This window comes from Procambarus clarkii, chromosome 22 (assembly GCF_040958095.1).
Source record: "Procambarus clarkii isolate CNS0578487 chromosome 22, FALCON_Pclarkii_2.0, whole genome shotgun sequence".
In the NCBI taxonomy this organism is placed as follows: domain Eukaryota; kingdom Metazoa; phylum Arthropoda; class Malacostraca; order Decapoda; family Cambaridae; genus Procambarus; species Procambarus clarkii.
Window position 1 is genome coordinate 12,822,696 of NC_091171.1, and position 22,500 is coordinate 12,845,195.

At 47.8% G+C, this 22,500-nt stretch overlaps 1 protein-coding gene across 1 annotated transcript in view; it reads left to right on the forward strand.

Annotated features, from left to right (window-relative positions):
* LOC138367404 (serine-rich adhesin for platelets-like) overlaps positions 1 to 22,500 on the forward strand; it is a 74,077-nt gene that overhangs the window by 34,591 nt on the left and 16,986 nt on the right. The window contains exon 4 of the mRNA XM_069329047.1: positions 7,601 to 10,014. Coding sequence (XP_069185148.1) covers positions 7,601 to 10,014 — 2,414 coding nt within the window. The remainder of the gene's footprint in view (positions 1 to 7,600; positions 10,015 to 22,500) is intronic.

The following is a 22,500-nucleotide window of genomic DNA, read 5'->3' on the forward strand; positions in this document are numbered from 1 at the left end:
TTTTGAACTTGGCACTCCACAGGGAGGTGTCCTGAGTCCTACTCTGTTCAATGTGTTAATCAATGCACTTTTAAACTCAGTAACTAGGAGTTTAGAACGAAAACCACATACTTGTGTATTTGGGAAATTTATGTAAGGAATTTACACCAAGTCTTTGACACTCTCCTGAGTGTTTTGTCCAGGTCTGAGTGTGTGGTCAGGATCAGACTTACATCTCAACGACTAACGCGCATTAGACTTTGAGATTTGATTTGATTGTTGCCGCTCGAGGTGGCTAGTTTATTGTGCACCCCATACCCATCCTGTGAGCAGTAGCGCAAAAAGCATTACAGAGGGCACAAAAGGTCTTTATCAGACCTCATCTTAGATTATTACATAAACAATTTCATCTATCCTTCACACCTTATAGTTACAATGTTAGCTAGTTACAGGAATGTTCTATTGCAATAATGTTCTGTTGACTTACTGTTCTATACTTGAACAGTAAGTCATTATACATACATGGCAGGCTTTGAGACGTAAGTCTGGTGCTGACCACACACTCAGACCTGGACCAAACACTCAGGAGAGTGCGAAAGACTTGGTGTAAATTCCTTACATAAATTTCCTAAATACACAATTGTGTGTTTTTATCCTATGTTATCATGTCTGTGAGAAGACATTACCATTACTTATTTGTATTATAGCATTATTTGTATTTGTTATCAAGTCTCGACTTGCCAGCCAATTACCTGGTGTATGAAAGAAAATCTACACTGAGCTATACTGCTGTGCGACCACAACAGTATAGCTATACAGCTATACTGCTGTGGTCGTGGTGGTGGGGCGCGCGGGGAGAGGCGTGCTGGTGTGTGGCAGGGCAGGTGGCTGGCCGGGTGGGGCAGGTTGCTGGCCGGGTGGGGCAGGTGGCTGGCCGGGTGGGGCAGGTGGCTGGCCGGGTGGGGCAAGTGGCTGGCCGGGTGGGGCAGGTGGCTGGCCGGGTGGGGCAGGTGGCTGGCCGGGTGGGGCAGGTGGCTGGCCGGGTGGGGCAGGTGGCTGGCCGGGTGTCGAACACCGGGTGAAAGGACTTAATGAAAACCAGGTGTGTGTACAGGAGCAAGGTGTCCGTGGCAGGTCCCTGGTGGTCCCTAGAGCAAGGTGTCCGTGGCAGGTCCCTGGTGGTCCCTAGAGCAAGGTGTCCGTGGCAGGTCCTGGGTGGTCTCTAGAGCAAGGTGTCCGTGGCAGGTCCTGGGTGGTCCCTAGAGCAAGGTGTCCGTGGCAAGTCCCTGGTGGTCGCTGGAGCAAGGTGTCCGTGGCAGGTCCCTGGTGGTCGCTGGAGCAAGGTGTCCGTGGCAGGTCCCTGGTGGTCCCTAGAGCAAGGTGTCCGTGGCAGGTCCCTGGTGGTCCCTAGAGCAAGGTGTCCGTGGCAGGTCCTGGGTGGTCCCTAGAGCAAGGTGTCCGTGGCAGGTCCCTGGTGGTCCCTAGAGCAAGGTGTCCGTGGCAGGTCCCTGGTGGTCCCTAGAGCAAGGTGTCCGTGGCAGGTCCTGGGTGGTCCCTAGAGCAAGGTGTCCGTGGCAGGTCCCTGGTGGTCGCTGGAGCAAGGTGTCCGTGGCAGGTCCCTGGTGGTCGCTGGAGCAAGGTGTCCGTGACAGGTCCCTGGTGGTCCCTAGAGCAAGGTGTCCTTGGCAGGTCCCTGGTGGTCCCTAGAGCAAGGTGTCCGTGGCAGGTTCTGGGTGGTCCCTAGAGCAAGGTGTCCGTGGCAGGTCCCTGGTGGTCGCTGGAGCAAGGTGTCCGTGGCAGGTCCCTGGTGGTCGCTGGAGCAAGGTGTCCGTGACAGGTCCCTGGTGGTCCCTAGAGCAAGGTGTCCGTGGCAGGTCCCTGGTGGTCCCTAGAGCAAGGTGTCCGTGACAGGTCCCTGGTGGTCCCTAGAGCAAGGTGTCCGTGACAGGTCCTGGGTGGTCGCTGGAGCAAGGTCCAGCGACCTTGCTGGACCTGTATATACATATAAATATATATATATATATATATATATATATATATATATATATATATATATATATATATATATATATATATATATATATATATACATATATATTTATATATATATTATATATATATATATATATATATATATATATATATATATATACATATATATTTATATATATATTATATATATATATATATATATATATATATATATATATATATATATATTTATATTTCTATTTCTATGTATATATACCTAGTTGTGCTTGCGGGGGTTGAGCTTCGGCTCTTTGGTCCCGCCTCTCAACTGATGTACAGATTCCTGAGCCTACTGGGCTCTATCATATCTACATTTGAAACTGTGTATGGAGTCAGCCTCCACCACATCACTGCCTAATGCATTCTAATTGTTAACTACTCTAACACTTAAAAATTTCTTTCCTAATGTCTCTTTATACCTGTGTCCCCATGTTCGCGTCCCACCCGTGCTAAATAGTTCATTTTTATCTACCCTGTTAATTCCTCTGAGAATTTTATAGGTGGTAATCATGTCTCCCCTAACTCTTCTGTGTCCCAGTGTCGTGAGGTTTAGTTCCAGCAATCATTCTTCGTAGCTCATTCCTCTCAGCTCGGGGACCAGCCTGGTGGCATACCTCAACCTTTTTTATCTTCGCTTTGTGTTTGACTAGATGTGGACTCCAGGCTGGAGCTGCATATTCCAGTATTGGTCTGACATATGTGGTATACAAGGTTCTGAATGATTCCTTACTGGAATCAGGAAAGTTTGTGAAGGGAGTTCTAATGTTTGCCAGCCATGCATATGCTGCTGATGATATCCTTTTGCCGTGGGCTTCAGGGGACATGTCTGGCGTGATATCAACCCCCAGGTCTTTCTCTTCCTGATTCCTGAAGAATTTCTTCTCCCAGCCGGTACCTTGTGTTCGGCCTCTTGCTCCCTACCACTATCTTCACACAATACACTTTATCGAGTTAAACTCTAGTTGCCGTTTCTCGGACCATTCCTTCAGTGTGTCATTCATTCCTTTAGATGTGTGAATTAAGAATTGTGTAACTAGCCACACAACATTGTCCCTTGCCTAGCTAAATGAACTGTTAGGTTCAGTTCCTGAGCCACTATGTCGACCCTCCACCACCGCCCTCGGGATGGGGTACATAATAAATTATTAAAATAACAAAAAAATCAATGTGTGTGACAGTAGGGAAGGACCCATGACCCTTGTGAGCAGCTCAGTGCCAACCTTGCAGGAGTGCCACCTTTGTCCCCCCTCACTGCGGGCTCACCATAGCCTGTGCTACTTGGAGCAACAACAACAACATTACTCCCCTCGGTCACCTGAGGGGAGGGGGGCGTGGGGCTTGCAGACACCCCCCTCCCTCTCTCCTGATCTCTCAGCGCTGGCCATGCTGGGAGTGTGGGCTGGAAGTGAATGCCCTGGGAGAGGACCAGCCACATGCCACCACAACAATGCTCCAGGTTGACAAAAGAAACAAGTTGTTCCCCTCACTCGTCCCTCTCATCCTCCACTCGACCTCTCTCCCCCTCAGTCACTCCTCTCCAGCCAAGCCCTCTCTCCTCCTTCATCTGTTTCCATCTTATATATTTTATGATTTTGTATTTTCTCTTTCCTGTTGCTCCCTTCCTCTCTTGTTTATCTCTCCCAGACATTGCCTTCCGTGCCTGTGATGGTCTAGTAATGGTAAATGTTCCCATTACACACACCTGTGGTCCCTCACACCTGTTCCAACACACCTGTGTCGTCACCCACCCTCACACCCCCGTCTCCCACACCTGACCATACTCCCACGAGCAGTAGTGTCACACACAGGTGTGGACTGGGCCGCCGGGGGGGGAGGAGAGACGCAAGACAAGAGAGGATAGGCTGGGCGGGGGATAGAAAATGATGTTTAAATAAGCGAGAGGAACAGACGGAATGACTGAAAGAGAAAAAATAACCAGGAGTAAAATTAGGAGGAAAAGAGAGGATTGGGAACATACCTGGAGACTGTACCCACCTGAGAGACTTGGGAAGTATGTCTGGTATAACATACCTCACATTGTGTATGTTAGGAGTGGCGCTGCCCTATACTGTCACTATGGTGGTGTGTCCACTCACAGGATGAGTGACTCCGCCATACAGACAGTATTGAGCAGCGCCACTCATCCTATGAGTGGACACACCGCCATAGAGACAGTATTGAGCAGCGCCACTCATCCTGTGAGTGGACACACCGCCATAGTGGCAGTATTGAGCAGCGCCACTCATCCTGTGAGTGGACACACCGCCATACTGACAGTATTGGTCAGCGCCACTCATCCTGTGAGTGGACACACCACCATAGTGACAGTATTGGGCAGCGTCACTCGTCCTGTGAGTGGATACACCGCCATAGTGACAGTATTGGGCAGCGTCACTCATCCTGTGAGTGGACACACCGCCATAGTGGCAGTATTGAGCAGCGCCACTCATCCTGTGAGTGGACACACCGCCATACTGACAGTATTGGGCAGCGTCACTCATCCTGTGAGTGAACACACCGCCATAGTGGCAGTATTGAGCAGCGCCACTCATCCTGTGAGTGGACACATCGCCATACTGACAGTATTGGGCAGCGTCACTCATCCTGTGAGTGGACACACCGCCATACTGACAGTATTGGGCAGCGTCACTCATCCTGTGAGTGGACACACCGCCATAGTGACAGTATTGGGCAGCGCCACTCATCCTGTGAGTGGACACACCGCCATAGTGACAGTATTGGGCAGCGTAACTCATCCTGTGAGTGGACACACCGCCAAAGTGACAGTATTGGGCAGCGCCACTCATCCTGTGAGTGGACACACCGCCATAGTGACAGTATTGGGCAGCGTAACTCATCCTGTGAGTGGACACACCGCCATAGTGACAGTATTGGGCAGCGCCACTCATCCTGTGAGTGGACACACCGCCATAGAGACAGTATTGAGCAGCGCCACTCATCCTATGAGTGGACACACGGCCATAGTGGCAGTATTGGGCAGCGCCACTCATCCTGTGAGCGGACACACCACCATAGTGACAGTATTGGGCAGCGTCACTCATCCTGTGAGTGGACACACCGCCATAGTGACAGTATTGGGCAGCGCCACTCATCCTGTGAGTGGACACACGGCCATAGTGACAGTTTTGAGCAGCGCCACTCATCCTGTGAGTGGACACACCGCCATAGTGACAGTATTGGGCAGCGCCACTCATCCTGTGAGTGGACACACCGCTATAGTGACAGTATTGGGCAGCGCCACTCATCCTGTGAGTGGACACACCGCTATAGTGACAGTATTGGGCAGCGCCACTCATCCTGTGAGTGGACACACCGCCATAGTGACAGTATTGGGCAGCGTCACTCATCCTGTGAGTGGACACACCGCCATAGTGACAGTATTGGGCAGCGCCACTCATCCTGTGAGTGGACACACCGCCATAGTGGCAGTATTGGGCAGTGCCACTCATCCTGTGAGTGACGCTGCCCACCATACTCAACTTCCGAGCAAAAAACAAACAAACTGAGCCAGAAGGAAGGAGGCGTCAACAACACTGAGTATCTCCCTGGAACATGGCGGCAGTTCTGGTGAACTGCCACAAACCACCTGGATAGTTATCTATATATTTGTGATGAGCTGAGAACATATTATAGTTGCAATGTTAGACTACTTGTAAACTAGCAAGTGAACCTTGTCCTAAACAAGAGAATAGTCAGAAGTTGTGACTTTATTGTATTATAAATCATTGGTTAAAAATATAAAGCCTGTCTTCAGGGAGGATCGATTTATCTTGGAGATAGTCACTTCAAAACCACTACATCATTGTCCTATGACCTTCTCCCTATCTATGGTTAGGTTAGGGTAAGGTTACATAAAGTTAATTTTATGTTAGGTTAAGGTTATGTTAGGTTTCATTATGGTTGATTTACATTAATAAGGTGTATTATTCTCAAACATGTGAAATATCAAATTGAAAAGCTATTTGAGTATCCCCTAGAGTTTACTTTACAGAAAACATAATTTTTCAAACCGTTTCAAAGAAAACGAGTTAACCATCTACTTCATATTTTTAACCAATTATTTATAATACAATAAAGTCACAACTTTTGAATATTCTCTTGTTTAGGACAAGTTTCACTTGCTAGTCTACAAATAGTCTAATATTGGAAATATAATGTGCTCTCAGATCATCACAAATATATAGTTAACTATCCAGGTGATTTGTTGGGGGGGGAGGGGGTAGGGTTGGTGTCAGGATGTAACTACTGTACCCTGAGGACGGGCTCTGAGGACGGGCTCTGGCAAGACGCCCTGACACACATTTTCTCCTTATCTCCTCAATTTTTCCCCGTCTTAGTATCTGAAACACAAGTTATTTATTAAAAGAAATTAAGCAGAATTTTAAATAATATAAAACAATAATATGTAGACATAGAGCTGGAATGTTAATTTCTTAAAGATCATTTGAAAACATTTGTAAAACGTTACACACAGAGATCATACTGACGTGATGCGTCAGATGTACAAATCCACAAGGGCCGTGACGAGGATTCGAACCTGCGTCCGGGAGCATCCCAGACACTGCCTTAATCGACTGAGCTACGACAGGGTTAAAAAGAGTTGAAACCAAAGTTCTACTGAACTTACTGGATCCCGTAGCCTCTCCGAGGCGCAAACCAGGCTTTTACACAACTCCCCCCTGCACCCGAGCTATGGCAATAGGTCGTTCTCCCTCTTCGCCCTTACATCATCACACACAGAGATCACACTAACGTGATGCATCAAATGAACAAATCCTCAAGGGCCGTGACGAGGATTCGAACCTCAGTCGATTAAGGCAGTGTCTGGGATGCTCCCAGACGCAGGTTCGAATCCTCGTCACGGCCCTTGTGGATTTGTTCATTTGTAAAACGTGTCCATAATTACATGATATCATTTACCAACGAACTGGTTATAAAATACTAAATGCTTACCAGTATAATAAGCTACACTATCAAAGCTAAACTATAAACTATCCTACTCTGAGACTAGAGGTTCAAAGAAACAAAAGGAGACCTGAAAAGCACATGGAAAACCATCTCTAACATCCTACGATTTAAACAATCCCATAACAAACAAAACTAACTTTTCAAACATAGTTTCACACTTACAACGGTGTTAGAAACTGCAGCTGAATTGAATAGCTTCATTTTATCAACCTTGCCACACCCACACTAGGAGCTAGATTCACGAAGCAGTTACGCAAGCACTTACGAACCTATACATCTTTTCTCAATCTTTGACGGTTTTGTTTACAATCATTAAACAGTTAATGAGCTCGGAAGCACCAGGAAGCTGTTTATAACAATAACAACAGTCGATTGGGAAGTTTTCATGCTTGTAAACTGTTTAATAAATGTAACCAAAACCGTCCAAAGATTGAGGAAAGATGTACACGTTCGTAAGTGCTTGCGTATCTGCTTCGTGATTCTGGCCCCAGACACACAGACACATGTCGCTACATATCTCACCGGCAACTCTCTACCCTTTTTACCAGTCAGAACCACACATTGTACCCTTAATTCACTCACTTAGTATGATGAACTACAGGTCCACACTAGGTATAATGATCTACAGGTCCACACTAGGTATGATGAACTACAGGTCCACACTGGGTATGATGAACTACAGGTCCACACTGAGTATGATGAACTACAGGTCCACACTAGGTATGATGAACTACAGGTCCACACTAGGTATGATGAACTACAGGTCCACACTGGGTATGATGAACTACAGGTCCACACTGGGTATGATGAACTACAGGTCCACACTGGGTATGATGAACTACAGGTCCACGCTGAGTATGATGAACTACAGGTCCACACTGGGTATGATGAACTACAGGTCCACACTAGGTATGATGAACTACAGGTCCACACTGGGTATGATGAACTACAGGTCCACACTGGGTATGATGAACTACAGGTCCACACTGGGTATGATGAACTACAGGTCCACGCTGAGTATGATGAACTACAGGTCCACACTGGGTATGATGAACTACAGGTCCACACTAGGTATGATGAACTACAGGTCCACACTGGGTATGATGAACTACAGGTCCACACTGGGTATGATGAACTACAGGTCCACACTGGGTATGATGAACTACAGGTCCACACTGGGTATGATGAACTACAGGTCCACACTAGGTATGATGAACTACAGGTCCACACTGGGTATAATGAACTACAGGTCCACACTGAGTATGATGAACTACAGGTCCACACTAGGTATGATGAACTACAGGTCCACACTGGGTATGATGAACTACAGGTCCACACTGGGTATGATGAACTACAGGTCCACACTGGGTATGATGAACTACAGGTCCACACTGGGTATGATGAACTACAGGTCCACACTGGGTATGATGAACTACAGGTTCACACTGGGTATGATGAACTACAGGTCCACACTGGGTATAATGAACTACAAGTCCACACTGGGTATGATGAACTACAGGTCCACACTGGGTATGATGAACTACAGGTCCGCACTGGGTATGATGAACTACAGGTCCACACTGGGTATAATGAACTACAGGTCCACACTGGGTATGATGAACTACAGGTCCACACTGGGTATAATGAACTACAGGTCCACACTGGGTATGATGAACTACAGGTCCACACTGGGTATGATGAATTACAGGTCCACACTGGGTATGATGAACTACAGGTCCACACTGGGTATGATGAACTACAGGTCCACACTGGGTATGCTGAACTACAGGTCCACACTGGGTATGATGAACTACAGGTCCACACTGGGTATAATGAACTACAGGTCCACACTGGGTATGATGAACTACAGGTCCACACTGGGTATAATGAACTACAGGTCCACACTGGGTATGATGAACTACAGGTCCACACTGGGAATAATGAACTACAGGTCCACACTGGGTATGATGAACTACAGGTCCACACTAGGTTTGATGAACTACAAGTCCACACTGGGTATAATGAACTACAGGTCCACACTGGGTATGATGAACTACAGGTCCACACTGGGTATGATGAACTACAGGTCCACACTGGGTATGATGAACTACAAGTCCACACTGGGTATGATGAACTACAGGTCCACACTAGGTATGATGAACTACAAGTCCACACTGGGTATAATGAACTACAGGTCCACACTGGGTTTGATGAACTACAGGTCCACACTGGGTATGATGAACTACAAGTCCACACTGGGTATGACGAACTACAAGTCCACACTGCGTATGATGAACTACAGGTCCGCACTGGGTATGATGAACTACAAGTCCACACTGGGTATGATGAACTACAAGTCCACACTGGGTATAAGGAACTACAGGTCCACACTGGGTATGATGAACTACAGGTCCACACTAGGTATGATGAACTACAAGTCCACACTGGGTATGATGAACTACAAGTCCACACTGGGTATGATGAACTACAAGTCCACACTGGGTATGATGAACTACAAGTCCACACTGGGTATGATGAACTACAAGTCCACACTGGGTATGATGAACTACAAGTCCACACTGGGTATGATGAACTACAAGTCCACACTGGGTATGATGAACTACAAGTCCACACTGGGTATGATGAACTACAAGTCCACACTGGGTATGATGAACTACAAGTCCACACTGGGTATGATGAACTACAAGTCCACACTGGGTATGATGAACTACAAGTCCACACTGGGTATGATGAACTACAAGTCCACACTGGGTATGATGAACTACAAGTCCACACTGGGTATGATGAACTACAAGTCCTCACTGGCTATGATGAACTACAAGTCCACACTGGGTATGATGAACTACAAGTACACACTGGGTATGATGAACTACAAGTCCACACTGGGTATGATGAACTACAAGTACACACTGGGTATGATGAACTACAAGTCCACACTGGGTATGATGAACTACAAGTACACACTGGGTATGATGAACTACAAGTCCACACTGGGTATAATGAACACCTCTCGGTGTCCCAAGTCCCCTAGTGAGACCTGATTTTATTCTGATTCACCCACTATACTTGAGCCAATATTCTTGTATCTTGTATGTCGTGACCAAGTCTTGTCTACCTCTCATGTTTTCTAGCCTCGTAACGTTCACTTGTTAAGACTAGTTATTATGAGTTCTTGATTTATGAGTGGTGATTGAGGCCATGATAGTTCCCCGGTTACTGGTGGTTGCGGGATTGAACAGTAGCTGCCACGAGGTTGGGAGGGCCAGCACGGGTATCGTACTGCTGGTATGGGTCAGATGGGGAGGCTACTGGGTACTACGATACCTCCCTCAAGCCCAGAGTAGGCAGGTATTGTACGTGTGTGTCATAGTATTGGTGAAAGATAACACGCTACTCCACCTATCTGCAGCCACAAGGCCAAGATAACTGACTAATAGGACTCATGTGAGTTATGTGTGAAGTAGTAAACATTTTGGAACCATATCAACGTATTCACAGTGTCATACTCATACTCAAGCGTCATACACCTGGTGTCATACACCTGGTGTCATACACCTGGTGTCATACACCTGGTGTCATACACCTGGTGGCATACACCTGGTGTCATACACCTGGTGGCATACACCTGGTGTCATACACCTGGTGTCATACACCTGGTGTCATACACCTGGTGTCATACACCTGGTGGCATACACCTGGTGTCATACACCTGGTGTCATACACCTGGTGTCATACACCTGGTGGCATACACCTGGTGTCATACACCTGGTGTCATACACCTGGTGTCATACACCTGGTGTCATACATCTGGTGGCATACACCTGGTGTCATACACCTGGTGTCATACACCTCGTGTCATACACCAGGTGGCATACACCTAGTGTCATACACCTGGTGGCATACACCTGGTGTCATACACCTCGTGTCATACACCTGGTGTCGTACACCTGGTGGCATACACCTCGTGTCATACACCTGGTGTCATACACCTGGTGGCATACACCTGGTGTCATACACCTGGTGGCATACACCTGGTGGCATACACCTGGTGTCATACACCTGGTGTCATACACCTGGTGTCATACACCTCGTGTCATACACCTGGTGGCATACACCTGGTGTCATACACCTGGTGGCATACACCTGGTGGCATACACCTCGTGTCATACACCTGGTGGCATACACCTGGTGTCATACACCTGGTGTCATACACCTGGTGTCATACACCTCGTGTCATACACCTGGTGGCATACACCTGGTGTCATACACCTGGTGTCATACACCTCGTGTCATACACCTGGTGTCATACACCTGGTGGCATACACCTGGTGTCATACACCTGGTGTCATACACCTGGTGTCATACACCTGGTGTCATACACCTGGTGTCATACACCTGGTGTCATACACCTGGTGGCATACACCTGGTGTCATACACCTGGTGTCATACACCTCGTGTCATACACCAGGTGGCATACACCTAGTGTCATACACCTGGTGGCATACACCTGGTGTCATACACCTCGTGTCATACACCTGATGTCATACACCTGGTGGCATACACCTCGTGTCATACACCTGGTGTCATACACCTGGTGGCATACACCTGGTGTCATACACCTGGTGGCATACACCTGGTGGCATACACCTGGTGTCATACACCTGGTGTCATACACCTGGTGTCATACACCTCGTGTCATACACCTGGTGGCATACACCTGGTGTCATACACCTGGTGGCATACACCTGGTGGCATACACCTCGTGTCATACACCTGGTGTCATACACCTGGTGTCATACACCTGGTGTCATACACCTCGTGTCATACACCTGGTGTCATACACCTGGTGTCATACACCTCGTGTCATACACCTGGTGTCATACACCTCGTGTCATACACCTGGTGTCATACACCTGGTGTCATACACCTGGTGTCATACACCTGGTGTCATACACCTGGTGTCATACACCTCGTGTCATACACCTGGTGTCATACACCTGGTGTCATACACCTCGTGTCATATACCTGGTGTCATACACCTGGTGGCATACACCTCGTGTCATACACCTGGTGTCATACACCTAATGTCATACACCTCGTGTCATATACCTGGTGTCATACACCTGGTGTCATACACCTGGTGGCATACACCTGGTGGCATACACCTGGTGTCATACACCAGGCGAGTGTGAGAGAGGTCCTACACACCTGCAAGACACTAGAAGCTCCGGCTCCACACCTGCAGACAACATTACCATCATACTGGAGTGAGACCATCCACTCCTCAATCTCTTGTTGACAACAAATTAAGAACTGTGGCTGGAACACTGACGGAAGCCTGCGGGTGAGAACTCAGTCATGTAGTTTGTCCAGCAGGACCCTGATCAACCAGGCTGTGGGGTTTCGGGCGCCCAGGACAAAGAGCCTCGCCGACCAAGCAATTACCAAGCCTGGCTGTGGGAGTAGAACTCTTGAAATCATCAGCAGGCACAGGTGCAGGTAAGGTGTGGGCCGGAGGGGAAGGGGGGGAGGGGAGTAGAGGGGGAAAAGGTGTTCAGGGAGAGTTATGGGCAAGGGGCGAGAGGGAATGGGTGAATGGAGTGATGGGAGAGAGAGAGAGAGAGAGAGAGAGAGAGAGAGAGAGAGAGAGAGAGAGAGAGAGAGAGAGAGAGAGAGAGAAGGGGGGGAGGATGTGTTAAAATATTCATCACATGGGACAGGTGGACATCTGAGCAACTGAGAGATGAATGACACACTAGTGGTTACCCTGGTGGTTACCCTGGTGGTTACCCTGGTGGTTACCACTAGTGGTTACCCTGGTGGTTACCCTGGTGGTTACCCTGGTGGTTACCACTGGTGGTTACCCTGGTGGTTACCCTGGTGGTTACCCTGGTGGTTACCACTAGTGGTTACCCTGGTGGTTACCCTGGTGGTTACCCTGGTGGTTACCCTGGTGGTTACCACTGGTGGTTACCCTGGTGGTTACCCTGGTGGTTACCACTGGTGGTTACCCTGGTGGTTACCCTGGTGGTTACCCTGGTGGTTACCCTGGTGGTTACCACTGGTGGTTACCCTGGTGGTTACCCTGGTGGTTACCACTGGTGGTTACCCTGGTGGTTACCCTGGTGGTTACCCTGGTGGTTACCCTGGTGGTTACCACTGGTGGTTACCCTGGTGGTTACCCTGGTGGTTACCACTGGTGGTTACCCTGGTGGTTACCCTGGTGGTTACCCTGGTGGTTACCACTGGTGGTTACCCTGGTGGTTACCCTGGTGGTTACCCTGGTGGTTCCCACTGGTGGTTACCCTGGTGGTTACCCTGGTGGTTACCACTAGTGGTTACCCTGGTGGTTACCCTGGTGGTTACCACTGGTGGTTACCCTGGTGGTTACCCTGGTGGTTACCACTGGTGGTTACCCTGGTGGTTACCCTGGTGGTTACCCTGGTGGTTACCACTAGTGGTTACCCTGGTGGTTACCCTGGTGGTTACCACTGGTGGTTACCCTGGTGGTTACCCTGGTGGTTACCACTGGTGGTTACCCTGGTGGTTACCCTGGTGGTTACCCTGGTGGTTACCCTGGTGGTTACCACTGGTGGTTACCCTGGTGGTTACCCTGGTGGTTACCACTGGTAGTTACCCTGGTGGTTACCCTGGTGGTTACCCTGGTGGTTACCCTGGTGGTTACCACTGGTAGTTACCCTGGTGGTTACCCTGGTGGTTACCACTGGTAGTTACCCTGGTGGTTACCACTGGTGGTTACCCTGGTGGTTACCACTGGTGGTTACCACTGGTGGTTACCACTGGTAGGTACCACTGGTGGTTACCACTGGTGGTTACCCTGGTGGCTACCACTGGTGGTTACCCTGGTGGTTACCCTGGTGGTTACCACTGGTGGTTACCCTGGTGGTTACCCTGGTGGTTACCACTGGTGGTTACCCTGGTGGTTACCCTGGTGGCTACCACTGGTGGTTACCACTGGTGGTTACCCTGGTGGTTACCCTGGTGGCTACCACTGGTGGTTACCCTGGTGGTTACCCTGGTGGTTACCCTGGTGGTTACCCCTGGTTGTTACCGTGGTGGTTACCCTGGAGGCTACCACTGGTGGTTACCCTGGTGGTTACCCTGGTGGCTACCACTGGTGGTTACCCTGGTGGTTACCCTGGTGGTTACCCTGGTGGCTACCACTGGTGGTTACCCTGGTGGTTACCCTGGTGGTTACCCTGGTGGTTACCCTGGTGGCTACCACTGGTGGTTACCACTGGTGGTTACCCTGGTGGTTACCCTGGTGGCTACCACTGGTGGTTACCCTGGTGGTTACCCTGGTGGTTACCCTGGTGGCTACCACTGGTGGTTACCCTGGTGGTTACCCTGGTGGTTACCCTGGTGGTTACCACTGGTGGTTACCCTGGTGGTTACCCTGGTGGTTACCCTGGTGGTTTCCACTGGTGGTTACCCTGGTGGTTACCCTGGTGGTTACCAGTGGTAACCACCCTGGTGGTTACCCTGGTGGTTACCCTGGTGATTACCACTGGTAGTTACCACTGGTGGGTACCCTGGTGGCTACCACTGGTGGTTACCACTGGTGGTTACCCTGGTGGTTACCACTGGTGGTTACCCTGGTGGTTACCCTGGTGGTTACCCTGGTGGTTACCACTGGTAGTTACCACTGGTAACTACCACTGGTGGGTACCCTGGTGGCTACCACTGGTGGTTACCACTGGTGGTTACCCTGGTGGTTACCACTGGTGGTTACCCTGGTGGTTACCCTGGTGGTTACCCTGGTAGTTACCCTGGTGGTTACCCTGGTGGTTACCCTGGTGGTTACCCCTGGTGGTTACCCTGGTGGTTACCCTGGTAGTTACCCTGGTAGTTACCCTGGTGGTTACCCTGGTGGTTACCCTGGTGGTTACCCCTGGTGGTTACCCTGGTGGTTACCCTGGTGGTTACCCCTGGTGGTTACCACTGGTGGTTACCCTGGTGGTTACCACTGGTGGTTACCCTGGCGGCTACCACTGGCGGCTACCACTGGCGGCTACCACTGGTGGCTACCACTGGTGGCTACCACTGGCGCCTACCACTGGTGGCTACCACTGGCGGCTACCACTGGTGGCTACCACTGGTGGCTACCACTGGTGGCTACCACTGGCGGCTACCACTGGCGGCTATTACTGGCGGCTACCACTGGCGGCTACCACTGGCGGCTACCACTGGTGGCTACCATTGGCGGCTACCACTGGCGGCTACCACTGGCGGCTACCACTGGCGGATACCACTGGTGGCTACCACTGGCGGCTACCACTGGTGGCTACCACTGGTGGCTACCACTGGTGGCTACCACTGGCGGCTACCACTGGTGGCTACCACTGGCGGCTACCACTGGCGGCTACCACTGGCGGCTACCCCTGGCGGCTACCCCAGGCGGCTACCCCTGGCGGCTACCACTGGCGGCAACCACTGGCGGCTACCACTGGCGGCTACCCCTGGCGGCTACCACTGGCGGCTACCACTGGCGGCTACAATCACTATAATTCGAAATGCCATGACGATTCATCATTAGGCCTACCACTGGCACCACCACCCCTCACAAGTGGCACCAAGAGTGCCAGGAAGAGCTTTGTACCTGTCACAGGCACGCTGCCGGCCTGCAGGTGTGTCAGTGACAGGTGTGGGAGGCAGCTGTGTACACACCAGCCACCACATTACCTTACCAAACTAACCCCACAAGTTAAACCCTGCAATTACACGGATATTGCTGACGTAGTTCCTGTCTGTCGTTCCTGTCTGTCTGCCCTGTCTGTCGTTCCTGTCTGTCTGCCCTGTCTGTCTGCCCTGTCTGCCACACCTGCTGGGCAGGGCTGTCATCAAATTAGGCGCTCCGTTGTGGGAGGACGTTGGGTTATACATTAATTTCTACCATAAATCAACAACCCTTTTTCCAAACCAATATTTAACTCGGGTTTTCTGCCATACAAACTTTTGATATTTATCCTTTTTTGTGTGTTCTACTTTGTTTTAATATATTTCAGATATTATCATTCCCTTTGTTTTACACGTTTTCACTTTGTTTTACTCTCTGAACGTAAATTAGGAATGTAAGTGTAAATGAAGCTTGCTTAATCTTTTCGTGATTAATGTTTCTAGCTCTTGGGATTAACTTTATTCTTAAGAAAGACAAGATTAAGTTGAATGACTTTAAATGACTTATGGCTCACACTTCTAAATGTAAATTCTATTATTCTATTTGCTTTATTCCTTACACTTACACATATATTTTGTTTCATTTAGATCCTTACTAATTTTAGATCCCTATTTAGAAATTCCATTAATAGTTCCCAATAGTCAACATTCACCCATGTTAGTCCAATAATATTTACAATTCTCCACTCTGAAGTGGAGAACTAATTAACCAATTTTAATTAACCAATTTTCTAGATAATGTTCCAGCTGTTTGTATAATATAGTTTGAGAGCATTTTGTTTGTGTCCCATTTTGCTACCACTCGTCTAGAGAATGTTTCTTAAGACTTAACAGTTAAGGTTTAACTTTCTTACTGTTTCATTTCCTATGTTATCCCAGATGAGTTTACAGGTTTACAACTGCTCTCCTCTGACCCGCCAACCACACGACAAAACTACCATGTTGCTACAACGTCTGAACAAGTTTTAACACCTAACTAGTTGTAACAACGTCTCCAATACGTCATAAAAGAGTTATAACAACACGTATCATCTTTATTACAAGTTGTAACAAGCTCGTAATAAAGTTGTAACACATCCATATCTATAAAATAGAATGTCTGCCGCTGTTGGTCCATCGTTGGAGGCCAGATGCTCGGGGCTAGCCTCACTCAACTTTGCAGCATGACTCATACTGCGTAGGGAGGTGTCATAGGCCAGTCTCAGTCGACGAAAGTTAAATGTTTTAAGTTATATTGGCATTTATAGAGACTTCCCCTTGCAATTCGTATGAAGTCTGGTCTGAAATATTTGTTGTGCTTCCAGTAGAGTTGTTCAGCGGTTAGAGTTCTTAATAATACATTTTCTGAGAGGGAAGGAAAGAGACCCGGGCACAGCCAGGTATCCCTTCTATTAATAGTACAAGTACTTAGTAATCCTAGAAACTGTTTTTTTTCATGAATAATTTCTCTCTCTCTCCCCCCCACTTTCTCTCTCTCTCTCTCTCTCTCTCTCTCTCTCTCTCTCTCTCTCTCTCTCTCTCTCTCTCTCTCTCTCTCTCTCTCTCTCTCTCTCTCTCTCCCCCATTCTCTCTCCCACACCCCCCTCTCTCTCTCTTCCCGCCCCCCCCCTCTCTCTCTCTTCCCCCCACTCTCTCCCCCCCTCCCCCACTCCCCTTTGCCTGCTCGTCTACCTACCTGCCTGCCTGGTGTTGTTTAGGTTCAGTGCTTGATATAGCCGCCTCCTTGGCCTTCAGGGTTTATACAGGAGAGGCGGCAGGGAAGGGAGAGGAGGAGGGTGTTGATGGAAGGGGGAGGGAGAAGAAGAGGGCGTAGAAAGGGGTGAAGATAGTGAGGATAGGGTGAGTAGGAAGGAGATAGGAAGGAGGCTTCTGCAAGGGGGTGAGTCGGGGCCCATTATCCAGTTTTGCTAATGGTTAATAAAAAATAGATATTTTTTAGGAAATCCTAAGGAATTCAATTTTTTTTCATTTTTTTAGGAATTATTTAGGAATTTTATCCTAAAATTCTTTTTCCCCCTTTTTAGGAATTTTAGAATAATTCCTAATATTAGGAATATTTAGGAATTTTTAGGAATTTTTTAGGATAATTTTTTAGGAATTGTTTAGGATAATTTTTTAGGAAATCTAAAAAATAATTTTTTAGGAAATTTTAGATATAGTTAGGAAAAATAGACTACGTCAAACAAAATAGTAATAATGTTAATTATTATTATTATTATTATTGTGATAAAACAGCTGATGTGGTTAACACTCGAGAAACTCATCTAGATATAACTGGGTGATGATAACAGTTTCATCTAAGTAGGTTAGTTCATCCTTTTGGAATGTTGTCTGTAAGCTCATCAGCAAAGGATGAGGGCGGTCAGTAGGTAATCTTTACTGCCTCATTCAACCAGTCAGCGAAGGTCAGAGCATGATTGACTAGATGTGTTGAGTGAAACAGAGAGAGTACAGCCTGCGTTACAGTTATTCATTAGCCAATTACAGCAATAACAACAACAGCCAAGCTTTGCCACACCCACATTTATTGTCAATAAAAGCTTATATTTATCTATATCAATAAAAATATAAATGCTCGTTTGTTCAAAATCGCTAATCTCCGAAAGTACTTCACCGATTGAAATTGTGACACAACGCTCCATCCAAATACGCGCGTGTTTTTATATACCTACTATATAGATGCCACACCTGTGACAGGTAAAAACATGCTTTTTTGAAAAACAGCGCCATCTGTTGCACGTAAGAGCAACACACGCTATGCTAAATGTGTTACAATTCCATTTCAATGCATTTGAAATTTTGATTTAATTATTTTATGTGAAGTTGCGTTGGAATTAAGCCGAGTTGTTTACCATACCGTTCATTTCGTAAGTATTGTTTATTTTTTGTTATTTTTTCATTGTTTTTCATTTCGTTTTTTTTAACTGCTTTTCTTATATTTCATTGATGGGAACATCAGATCATGTGGGAATGCATCGGACGAGGGAGGTTATCTTGCAGGTTATCTTGCAATGATTTTGGGGCTTTTAGTGTCCCCGCGGCCCGGTCCTCGACCAGGCCTCCACCCCCAGGAAGCAGCCCGTGACAGCTGACTAACACCCAGGTACCTAATTTACTGCTAGGTAACAGGGGCATAGGGTGAAAGAAACTCTGCCCATTGTTTCTCGCCGGCGCCTGGGATCGAACCCAGGACCACAGGATCACAAGTCCCGCGTGCTGTCCGCTCGGCCGACCGGCTCCCTTGGGAGCCGGTCGGGAGTGTGGGATGGTGGGGAGGACGAGGGGACGAAGAAGTGGAGAGGACGAAGGGACAGGGGAGGGGGGAAATGGTGGGGAGGACGAGGGGATGGTGGAGTGGGGAATGGTTATGAGGACTGTGAGACAGGGAAAGGTTCACCAGTGCACACGCGTTGCTGAGCCACAGCAACGCGTGGCCGGGGACAGCTAGTCGTCAATAAAAGCTTACATTTATCGTCAATAAAAGCTTACATTTATCGTCAATAAAAGCTTACATTTATCGTCAATAAAAGCTTACATTTATCGTCAATAAAAGCTTACATTTATCGTCAATAAAGACACCAATAAAACAGGACTTTTGTCAAACAAAATAGGTTTATGTAATTGTATAACAAATGAAAACGTGTAGAGTTTGCAAGTTTATGGAAATGGGAAGAAACAAGTGGAGGATGACGGTTATCTTAGAGTAAACAAGTGGAGGATGACGGTTATCTTACAGTAAACAAGTGGAGGATGACGGTTATCTTACAGTAAACAAGTGGAGGATGACGGTTATCTTACAGTAAACAAGTGGAGGATGACGGTTATCTTACAGTAAACAAGTGGAGGATGACGGTTATCTTAGAGTAAACAAGTGGAGGATGACGGTTATCTTACAGTAAACAAGTGGAGGATGACGGTTATCTTACAGTAAACAAGTGGAGGATGACGGTTATCTTACAGTAAACAAGTGGAGGATGACGGTTATCTTACAGTAAACAAGTGGAGGATGACGGTTATCTTACAGTAAACAAGTGGAGGATGACGGTTATCTTACAGTAAACAAGTGGAGGGTGACGGTTATCTTACAGTAAACAAGTGGAGGATGACGGTTATCTTACAGTAAACAAGTGGAGGATGACGGTTATCTTACAGTAAACAAGTGGAGGATGACGGTTATCTTACAGTAAACAAGTGGAGGATGACGGTTATCTTACAGTAAACAAGTGGAGGATGATGGTTATCTTACAGTAAACAAGTGGAGGATGACGGTTATCTTACAGTAAACAAGTGGAGGATGATGGTTATCTTACAGTAAACAAGTGGAGGATGACGGTTATCTTACAGTAAACAAGTGGAGGATGACGGTTATCTTACAGTAAACAAGTGGAGGATGACGGTTATCTTACAGTAAACAAGTGGAGGATGATGGTTATCTTACAGTAAACAAGTGGAGGATGACGGTTATCTTACAGTAAACAAGTGGAGGATGACGGTTATCTTACAGTAAACAAGTGGAGGATGACGGTTATCTTACAGTAAACAAGTGGAGGATGACGGTTATCTTACAGTAAACAAGTAGAGGGATGAAGCTTATCTTAGAGTAAACAGATGAGAGTATCAGTTATTGCGTGATAACGACATGATGGATATAGAGGAGTAAGGAACCAATCAGAGCACAGGGATGTCAACGGTGCTCTAAGAACCGACCAATCACAGAGGGATTTCCTGTGGAGGTCTACCAGCCAAGCCAATTAAAGGAGAATTAGTTATGAGGCTTCGCAGCAACCAATCAGATAAAAGAATCCGGCAGTTAAGGGCGACGAAGCAAACCATTTAGAGCTGGGTTAATTACTGGGTCGTGTCACGCTTGTGGCGCGTGTGTGTGTGTGTCAGTCTGTGGGGCCACGCACCTATTTGTGCTGGCAGAATACATGCGGCCTTTGGACACGGGCTTTCCAGCCAACGGTTGTCAAAAGCAATGACTCTAGCCTCTAATGTTCCCTGTCATGTCTGTCTGTCTCTCTGTCTCTCTGTCTCTCTGTCTCTCTCTCTCTCTCTCTCTCTCTCTCTCTCTCTCTCTCTCTCTCTCTCTCTCTCTCTCTCTCTCTCTCTCTCTCTCTCTCTCTCTCTCTCTCTCTCTCACGTGATCGGGTACAGCAGCCTCTGTGCTCCTGGTACTAGTGATAGTATATATAGCAGAGGATATCTGCTCAAGATTGGAGGCCAAACGCTTGGGATAGTCGCACCAAACTTTGCAGGGTGACTGTAGGGTGGTTGGTGACGAATGGTCATAAAATGGTGGGGGTGGGTGTTACACACATCCGCTCAATCCCCCAACTCCCTCCCTGTCCCCTCTCCCTCTCATTCAATCCCAACTTCTCCTACATAGTAATCCTCGACCCTCCCCTCCCCCTCGACCCCTCCCGCTCCAGGAGACACTCCACCTCGGGATATTGATCCTGAAGGTGTTTACCTTCACGAGTCCCAGCTGATCACCGCCAATCACCTGATGGTGAGTGAGTCGCTGATAATGAGAGTGAAGGTGAGTGTCTTAATGTCTGTCCTCACTGTAGCTCAACATATCACGGATTTACAACACTTGCAATTGGTTGTGTTGTATTTATATATATAAAAAAGGTGTTCGTCTGGTAAAGGTTGTAGGCCAGAGGCTCGGGGCTAGCCATTTGCAGGGTGACTGGTGGGTGGTTGGGGAGGGTCATAATGAAGGGTGGGAGGGCTCAGCTTCTGCACCTTCTGTTTGTATGAATGTTAAATTATATCATATTCCACTCTCGCTAAATACCAGACGTCATCCTCACTAACATTCAGCTGAATATTAGTTCCTTGATATTATTATATTGTGAGGACAGCCACTTGGGCTGGACGGTAGAGCCACGGTCTCGCTTCATGCAGGCTCGGCGTTCAATCCCCCGACCGTCCAACAGGTTGTCACCATTCCTTTCCCCCGTCCCATCCCAAATCCTTATCCTGATTTCTCCGAAGTACTATATAGTAGCAGTGGCTTGGCGCTTTCCCCTGATGGGTATCTTGCCTGCTGTACCTGACGACTCGGTGCTGGGAGCCCCGGGCACCGCCTCCCATGCCCAGGAGACCAACCTTCCTGTCAACCAAGACCAACCTTCCTGTCAACCAAGACCAACCTTCCTGTCAACCAAGACCAACCTTCCTGTCAACCAAGACCAACCTTCCTGTCAACCAAGACCAACCTTCCTGTCAACCAAGAGGGAGTAGGAGCAAGAAAGAGAAAGAATGAAAATAGGAAAAATAATTGAAGTGAGGAGCAGCCAACGTGAAGGGTAGGGAAGGTAGAGAGATGGGTAAGGGAAGGGAAGGTAAGGTAAGGGAAGGTAAAGAGATGGGTAAGGGAAGGGAAGGTAAGGTAAGGGAAGGTAAAGAGATGGGTAAGGGAAGGAAGGGTAAGGGAAGGTAGAGAGATGGGTAAGGGAAGGGAAGGTAAGGGAAGGGAAGGTAAGGGAAGGTAAAGAGGTGGGTAAGGGAAGGAAGGGTAAGGGAAGGGGCATTGTCATAACAACCGAGAACAATGTCCATTTCCCGTTTTTCTGTTCCGTTGTTTGCTGGATAAAAATAAAGGCAGGGTTCATTTTCCTGAAAGTGGAACGGTTTATTTGTGCTACGTTAAACTGTTGTTGCTGGCACGCTGTTATGTCCGCGTGTGTGGCTCCAGCAACAGTTGGTACTGGTGGTGGTACTGGTGGTGGTACTGGTGGTGGTTGGTACTGGTGGTGGTACTGGTGGTGGTAC